We start from the raw sequence: 8,556 nt of genomic DNA on the forward strand, positions 1-8,556 counted from the left end.
AGACCCCGGGAACGAGGTTGCAGTCTTCTTTGGTCGATTTTTCCTGAGTTCGGGATCGTTAGTGACCAGCAAGAGCAGAAAGCTGAAATTCTACCTTGGCCAAAGAGCATGATGTCAGAAGTTGATTTAAATAATGCAGGAAGAATAAAAAATATTTATATAAAATAATCGTCTTCGTTAATAGGGGAGTTTCAAGCCATCACTGCTGCCGTCAGAATAAGAACCATATACCTTCACCCTTTTCTAGTCTTCTGAAAGTCGAAAAGATGCGCGACTCGCATAAGACGTTTTTTTACGTTTACATGAAATAGCGACATGCGCACTAAGGCAGAAACCCGTACGCCGGCCAAGGTGTTGAGCCTTTTATTCGCACCAAAACATCATTTAACGCAGTTCAGCACGGTAAATAAGGACGTGTAAACTGGGTATCAGTGCAATTTTTTTTTTGTACTCGTACCAAACAAATTCTGCCGTGCAAATCGACCTTCAATGTCAGTCATTAAAAGTTCCCATTTCGGCCCCATCATATGTCAGATAAAAAAGGAGCTCAAATCTGAAAGGAACAGTTTTCTTTTTCCAAATGCAACGCATTTATTAATTAACGAACCACATACCACAGAAGATATTTTTCTCAGCAACTAATAACGTTAAGTTTCACAGAAAAGGCAAATGCTCTTTCTGAACCCAAGGCTAGTGAAATGCGCCCCCGAGAAAGGCTTTCGTAAGAAACTCTATCGAAGAAGATTGTTTTATACATAACCAAATTACGTACAAGACCTAAGTCAACAAAACAATTCCCCCAGAACACTCCCTTAACCACACCTACGGAAAATACAATAATAAAATCAAAAGAAAATAACTTAACTTTGCATTGTTTATGCTTGTCTAGTCAAATCAACCTAGCTAGCTTAGCTGTTGTTATGAACAATCTAGTAGGAAACTCAGCGAATACGTAGTGGTGCGTGACTGTCCTACGCTGTCATTAAAAAGGCCGAATTTCAAAAAACATTTCCAGCTAAGCAGTGCTCAGTTCAGTTGTTAATTAAATCGCAAATTGAACCGGAACTTCAATGATGGCGCTGAACTCACTCTGTATCTTCGTCTGAACTAAGTGAGCTACTTGTGGTAGCACGGCCGGAACAAAACCGCTTCCTCTCAACATCAGAATCTGACTGTGAAGAACTAAAAAAGGCAAAGAATAGAAAAAAAGCAGGTTAAATTATCTGACAGCCCTATTTCATTGTGACCTTGTGTCTATTGTTTTAAAGTGAACCTCCACTATTACGACAAATTGACGTTGAATTGTTTGAATAATGCCTAAATTCCAAATTTTACAGGACAGGGGAAAATAACATTTTATGGCAACAAAAGGGGAAGAACTTATCGCTTTTAAATTTCCTGCGCCGCTATTTTGCATTTTATTACATGTAATGGTTGCCGCTATTGTTAAAAAACAGATGATCTATCTGATGTGAAGCAATTGGTCAACCATTTCACATCATAAAAGCAAAAATGGCGGCGCGCGGGAAATTTTAAAGCAATAATCTTTTTGTTGCTATTAAATGTTACTTTCCACTGTCCTGTAAATTTTGGAATTTAGACATTATTTCAAACAATTCAACGTCAACTTGTCTTACGAGTGGAGATTCCCATTAATAATTATCATGTCACGAGCGTGCGACAATGAAAGAAAATCTCAGTTCCTGACGAAGTGAATCGATGACCTCCCAAACACCTATATTCCTTTTGATCTCCAAACAGCTTTCTAACAGAGGGATCATTAATAACAGATAAATCGAACTCATTTTGTTCCTCTTGGTACACCTCTCAACTATCTAGCGTCCTTGCTCGGTGAAGGTAGTTTTCTAATGCAAAACATAATATTTAATCACAGTGACTAAACGATAAATATTTCTAGAAGTTAAATGGAGGTTTTGCTTGCACTAAAGGAATAATAAAACCCTCGCCGACATTCCCGAGCCTTACCTGTAATCAGTGTCCCGATATTTTCTTTTCTGTTTGCCTTTCACAGGATTGTGACAACGGTCTTTTTCCACCTTCATCGATTGTCTAATTGCTTTTGGTCCCAGAACATGAGGCTTCATTAAACTGATAAACTTTTGGTTCTCAGCTGCGGTGAGTTTAACCTCATCAAGTTGATATTTCAGTTTGTTAACTTCTTTCTTCAATGTCCCGTTTTTCACTTCAAGTTTCATCCTGTCGCTACGCTCCCTTTCCAGAGACCTTTTCAAGGATTTTTTGTCTTCTTCCAGTTGTACTATGGCCTCTTCTACGTCCTCCAACGCATTTGTTGTGTTTTGGAGCTTAGACCAGGTTTTCCTCAGGTGGTCCTCAGTAGAGACTTCTAGATGGGCTTTCAAAGTACTCCTTTTGTCCTGAGGTTGGAATTAAAATCAATATAATTATACCCACGTTAGGTTCTGTCATGCATACAAGAAACATCTCTCTAGACTGATTGCAGTTGCTACAGTTGGGGGGGGAACCTCTCTAATACGGACACCGAAGGGACAGAGCAAAGTGTCCGCATTAGAGAGGTGTCCGTATTAAATAGGTCCCCGCTATGACGTCACTTTTGACTTCATTGACAGATTTATTAAAGTATTAAGTAACTCGAAATGTTCTGCAACGCAATGCTGAAGGTAAACAATTTAACAGTAAGCACAAATCCGAAACGTCTAAGATTAATAAAGCGTTACGTTTGTTGTTTTTTGTAACCACAAACAGGAGATTGCATTACGTACACAAAATATCATCGCCTGTAGCCTGCGAGCACCGTAGTGTCCGTATTAAAGGGGTTAATTTTATATGGATTTGTTCCCTGGGGCCGAGATTTAGTGTCCGTTGTCCGTATTACAGAGGGTCCGTATTAAAGAGGTTTTTTCTAAAGAAAATATATGGCAATTTTGTTGGGACATAACTGAGAGAGGTGGCCGTATGGAGAGGTTCGATTGTATTTAGACATTCGAGGAAATTGACGATGAGAAGACTGCAAACAGGATCTCTGGTTGGGGCAAAGAGAAAAGTGGAAATAAAAAGGAGGGGGTGCCTCCCCCTCTACTGACCACTTCACTCCCAATTATTTTCTTCTCGGTCCGCGGCCAGTACCTTCGCAGCCCTTCCACCAGAGCCTGTTCACAGACGGATGACGAGAGTCTGAAAATCATGACGGGAGCGCGAGAGTGGCCCGCGGGAAGCTGCGGGCGCGTAATGCTATAAACTATGCTGAACAAAATGCAAAGCCACAGGGGCTAGAGTATCTAACCATGCATTACTTACATGAAAGTTGCACCCTGCCTCCTCGTAAGGACAGGCAACCATCGTCAACAAACAGTCGTTTTTTACATGGGTCTCCACCTGCAAAAGAATAACATACGTAGCCGAATTTTTTTTTTTTTTTTTTTGGAAAGTTAAAGGGACTGACAGCTTGGTGTACGTAATAATGATCGGCACAGTCTAATGGCTTGTTTTGAGGGTCTATCTAGGCCCTCTAACCATTTTTAAACACTAACAGGCAAAATTTTTGTGCGCTCGGTGATTAAGATCTTTGGTCAGTGATGTAATCTTCCCCTTAGTCAAGCGCGGGCGATTTCGCAATGAATTGCTTCTCCAATTCTACAGTAAATTTCAATAAATATAACCATGGTTTAGAGAGTTTGCTCTGGGTTATTCTAAAATGTGTAACAAAAAAGAATACGGTTAATACTTTACTTGCATCACAACTAGTAAAACCAATACTAGGTAATTTTTTTACCTCCTGTCGCGGTATTTCCCGCACTCCACATTGCTGAGGACAATCAAGGGGAAAGCGTAGGCATTTGTTGCGATGAATCTGTTGATTACAATAAACATTACGTTTGCGCGACAGGCTTTTAAATATACTTCTACGCTAAGTAAAATTTCAATCACGCAATGTATTCATCTAAAAAACGCGCGATCCCAAATTTAGTTGATCATTGTATGACCAAACACTCGACATAAATTACAACGTATAGTGAATGTACTTGGAAAAGGTAGCCTGTTAGATGCGTTCGCGCGAAAAACGGGATTGGCGCGAAGAACGTTCATCCCCCCTTACGTTCTCTCGCCGTTTTCCCCGCTGCCTGGAACACGCTAGTGGAAGGCAGCATCTGAAATGGGGTAAGCACATGAATTCTAGCTACCAAACGCCTGGCTATGTGAAAACTCGGACTTCCTGTATCCAGCCTGAAATTGTCAGTAGTGTAGCATGCGCAGTTGTCCTAAGCTTGTAAATCTACTAGTCCTCTAGTGTAGCAGTTGCTATTGCTGTGAGGGCTAGGGGCATTGTTCCTGTTTGTTCTATTGTTTTCTCGAAAGGACGCGAGTAATTCATATAAGACCTTGCGAGAGCTGCGAACCGATCCAAAATTAATATTGTATGATCAATATTGTTATAAAGTAGGATCAGGGGCGGGCACGCGCTGCAATTTTGTAGCAATGTTGCAGTGTGTGTCCGCCCCTTAAGGGCTGTATCCAGATACGAGTGAGAAATGACTAGACTGTTCCAGGTGTTTGGTTAGTCTTGAGCAGCACGAAAAACAACCTGAGAAGTTTGGGTTCTTCCCCGCTCCCCTTCCCTCATTTTTTAATTGTCGTATCGCGCTTCTACCCCTAAAACCCGACTTCCTGGGACAGGCTAAGGAATAAAACAATTCTTGTAAGGGTAGGGTGGCAGAAAGTGATTAGGCTACCATATGAAACAAACATTCATGAACTTCGGCGTCAACGTTTGTGATGTCTTGAAAGAAATCGATATTTCAGTCCTGCATTTCAGTGTTCGTGTAGGGCTCATGTACATGCATTGCACATATGAATACATAACTGCTGCTCTGAAAACCGCCGATCTTAACGATGGTTCGTAATTGTTATGAAGCCTCACCTCTGTGCGAAAGAAAGCAAACTTCTTTTGACAGTATTCACACTGCACAATCCTCCAGAGACATTCTGCAGTATTATGTTGTTGCAAGAACCTTCGTTCCACAACTTCATCACAGGCATCACAAACTTCATCTTCATATTTGCACATCCTGAAGTGTTTCTGGGAAAGAAGATCGAAACACGACGCCAGTAGTAATAACTGTTACCTCATTTTTCTTGAGACTCCTATGGCATCTATGACATTCCTTCCTGAGCTAGGCAGCAGTTTCCATCAACAATGACAAAAACAAGGTAACAAGATGAAAGGCCTTTCTAACAGCTTCTTTGGTAGCTAAGTTACATTGGCCCGATTTATACTAGAGACAGATGATCCGTCTCGACGCACTTGCATTTTAATTAGGCGAGCATTTTTTAGTTCGTTTGATAATTCATCTGTGTATAAATACGGGCAAACAGACGGTTTATCGGTCCAGACGAACCATCTGGAAAGTTCGACTTGGCAGACGAATTACGAAGATAGTTCATCTGGACGGATGATCCGTCTGTTTGCCCATATTTATACACAGACGAATTATCTGACGAACTAAAAATTGCACGCCTATTTAAAATGCAAGTTCGTCCAGACGAATCATCCGTCTCTAGTATAAATCGAGCCATTATTGCTTCATACAAAACAAGTTACCTCATAATCACGTAGTTGCTCAGTCCAATCACATCCTCGTTCACTCCTCTTGCACTTGACGCGAAGAGAAAGTATGTCCCTCTCCCAGGCCACATCGGCAAAGAACTGTGACAGAAAAGCAAATTATCAAACGACCTTCAGTGTTCAGTTTATCCTAAGATTTGTTTGATAAGACTGATGGTACAAATTTTAAAAGATGCCCAGGACAACTTGGTATCACGACTTCAAGCTAACAATTATAAGCACCAAAACTCGCCAAAATTTTATTTCGCTCAGTTTATTTCGTAGTTTTTCCGTTTATCAGCCGGTTCCAATCAGGCATATTCATATTTGAATTTTAAAGCTCGCTTCAATCCCAGACACTTCAACACCCAGACACTTGGTACACGTTTGACAGCGAAAATGTAAACGGGGCTCGTCACGCAACGACACGGCAAACATCAGGATCCTAGCTCAGTAAAGAGCGATAATGATATAAACTGTACATGTGTTTATAGTTATAACTCACCCCTCCATTTTTTGGAATAGGATTTCTATCTTGCGGACAATGGTTGCCTCGCCTGAAGGGAAATAAATCACAAATTCAAACTTTAATACTCGCGTTAGACCGTGACAATATTCGATAACTCAGTAATGTTCGGACATATTGAATTTTCGTTTTCATTCAGTTTATTGTGTAATAAAACGGAACGCTGAACTATTAAAAGTCCTTAAATCACATTTTTCGCATTTTCAGGGAAAGCGAAGCATTCGCAAGCGCGCTTGTATTCAACAACTGAACGTACCTGAGTACCTGCAACAAGCATGTTTCGCAGTAGCGGTGACCACATTTAGTCTGCACTGGCTTTCGCATGGCAAGAAAACAAATGGAGCAACTTTGGCATGGAGGCAACGCGTCCACAAACTCAAAATCATAGCCACCGTTAACCTCAGTTTCTTCCTCCATCGTTGAAGCTAAAAGATTGAAAGACGGAACTACAAAGTGAAAGTGCCTTACAAGCGTGTTCTGTTGGCGTTATTGAGAGTCGACTTGGGTTATGATCAGGTTACAACAACATGATTGGTTTTAATCTTGGTAGATTATTAGTCCAAACAAGCTAACCAATCGTAATCCAAGCCCTATCAAGCAACTGAATATTTTACAGTCACGCAAGGCTAAAGACACTGATGAATTTTCTGGAAGTTCATCGAGTAGCAAAGGGAAAGAATTCCAGGAGGATTTTGAGCCAGATTTCATAAATGCATTTGACGGTGAAGCAGTGAACCCCGTTTCGGTGGCTTTAAGTATGAGTTATTTGAGTAGGGTGGACGGAGTTTGAACGAGGTGACAGATATCAGAGATATGTCAGATATTCAGGTCATTCAGAGTTACCAGTGGATCTGTTGCCGATGCGTGACGCAGTGCAAACTTCAATCGATTCTGGATCTGTAAAGATTGCTTGCACGGGATTCAGTCCTGAATTCTTAGGTAAAATAATACCAAAAAACATGGTTTCAAGTCTGTCAATTCTGTCACACTGATCTGTTAAAGCAATGAAAATTAACCCATGTATGGATGCTATGCACAGGGTCGTAACCAGGTATATGGGATCAGGGATCACAGCCTTGGGATCGGGATCACAGTCTCAGGATCGGGATCATAGACCCGGAAATCCTGGGTCACAAGTCATAGGATCCGGATCGGCCAATCAGATGGGATCAGAATGGAATCCGGGATCAAATGTTGCCACATTTTGGGGATCAGGAATCAAAATTTAAAGCTTAAATTTGGGATCAGCGATGAAAAAAAATATACCTGGTTACGACCCTGCTATGCAAGCAACAGAACCCGTCGGTCGTCTGTGCTTACATCAGCACTATTTCGGCACTTGGGTTAAGTCTGTGTTAGATGCTAGCTAGGTAACGTTACGAAAAAAAATTATTGCACAAGAAAAGTAGGAGAAAAAAACGTGCACAAGCAGGAGCCCATTATGGGCTCCTGGTACAAGTAAGCACGTAAAAAAATTCAAACAAGTCCCAGCTGCTAAACATAGATGGAATCAAACAGATCCAGAGCGATGTGTTGGTAAAAAAAGTTCTTGCAAATACCAATGCTGAAAAAAATTTTACTCAGAAAAATTGCCCAAGTTAGTATTGCAAAAGAGGCTAACATTCGCAATTCTTTACCGGATCATGTAGCTCTATGATACAAATACCCGAGTTGTTAAATAATCATGAAACATACCAACGGCGTACACAACATTTAAGTCTAAACAATGGCTTTGTTTCTGCTTATTTATGCTTGAACTAACTTTGCCTAGCATTCAAATCTACTAATTACATATATATTGCGTTATTGCGTGTAGCATACCGTAACACAATGAAAGACACGCAATGCATGCAGAAGCGGTGACGTTTCACAAGGGGGTCTAAAATAATTTTCAGGAAGTTTGTCAAAAAATAAACGTAAATAAAAGTACTTGACAAGCAGTGACACTAGTATGTTAAATTATTGTTTTTCAATGAGGAGTGAGGAGAATTGGCACAAAAAACAGTTTTCGGTACAATGGAGAGTTTGGTCAAAGAATCGGAGACAGTGTGGGAGCAGGGGATTGGTGGGGGTGAGAGAAACGCTAACAGCTTGCATTTTTGACATAAGAAATATGTTAGATCATGTAAATGTTGCGCAAATTAGCATTTATTTCATATTTTTAGACTTCCCTTTGTTCTTGTTCAACAAAAGTCCCGTTATATGTGTTATATTGTAGAGTAACATCCGATACATGATACGGGCGAACAAGGACAAACACGAGCAAGGTTCAAAGACGTTTTTTTTTTCTGCTTGTTTACGCCGGCGAAAGAATAAAGAGATCTCTTTTTTGTAAATCTAATAGAACTCATCAATTTAAGCTATCTCTTTCGTTAATACTTTGTATTGCATTATTCCTCTCTAAATGCCCGGGAGTATTTTGCTTTGT

The 8,556-nt window shown here is 40.5% G+C and overlaps 1 protein-coding gene across 1 annotated transcript; it reads right to left on the reverse strand.

Moving 5' to 3' along the window:
• Positions 1-566: 566 nt before the first annotated feature.
• LOC144651766 (TNF receptor-associated factor 4-like) lies at positions 567-7,146 on the reverse strand. The gene is made up of 8 exons (XM_078511744.1): positions 6,385-7,146; positions 6,108-6,159; positions 5,600-5,704; positions 4,919-5,077; positions 3,773-3,850; positions 3,298-3,375; positions 1,987-2,396; positions 567-1,182 (listed from the first exon to the last, which is right to left on the reverse strand). The coding sequence occupies exons 1-8, from the start codon at positions 6,543-6,545 to the stop codon at positions 1,086-1,088; spliced, it is 1,140 nt and encodes a 379-aa protein (XP_078367870.1). The 5' UTR covers positions 6,546-7,146; the 3' UTR covers positions 567-1,085.
• Between the last annotated feature and the right edge of the window lie 1,410 nt (positions 7,147-8,556).

Source organism: Oculina patagonica, chromosome 4 (genome assembly GCF_052425735.1).
Source record: "Oculina patagonica isolate OP01 chromosome 4, crgOcupat, whole genome shotgun sequence".
NCBI classification, from domain to species: Eukaryota; Metazoa; Cnidaria; class Anthozoa; order Scleractinia; family Oculinidae; genus Oculina; species Oculina patagonica.

What these genes read in the sequence shown, in the direction of transcription:
- LOC144651766 (XM_078511744.1), bottom strand. Translation starts at nt 6,545, where the DNA reads ATGGAGGAAGAAACTGAGGTTAACGGTGGCTATGATTTTGAGTTTGTG. An exon ending in TGCTTGTTGCAGGTACTCAG is followed by an intron (nt 6,160 to 6,384) that starts GTACGTTCAGTT and finishes ATTTCCCTTCAG; the next exon opens with GCGAGGCAACCATTGTCCGC. An exon ending in GGGAAATACCGCGACAGGAG is followed by an intron (nt 3,376 to 3,772) that starts GTAAAAAAATTA and finishes ATTCTTTTGCAG; the next exon opens with GTGGAGACCCATGTAAAAAA.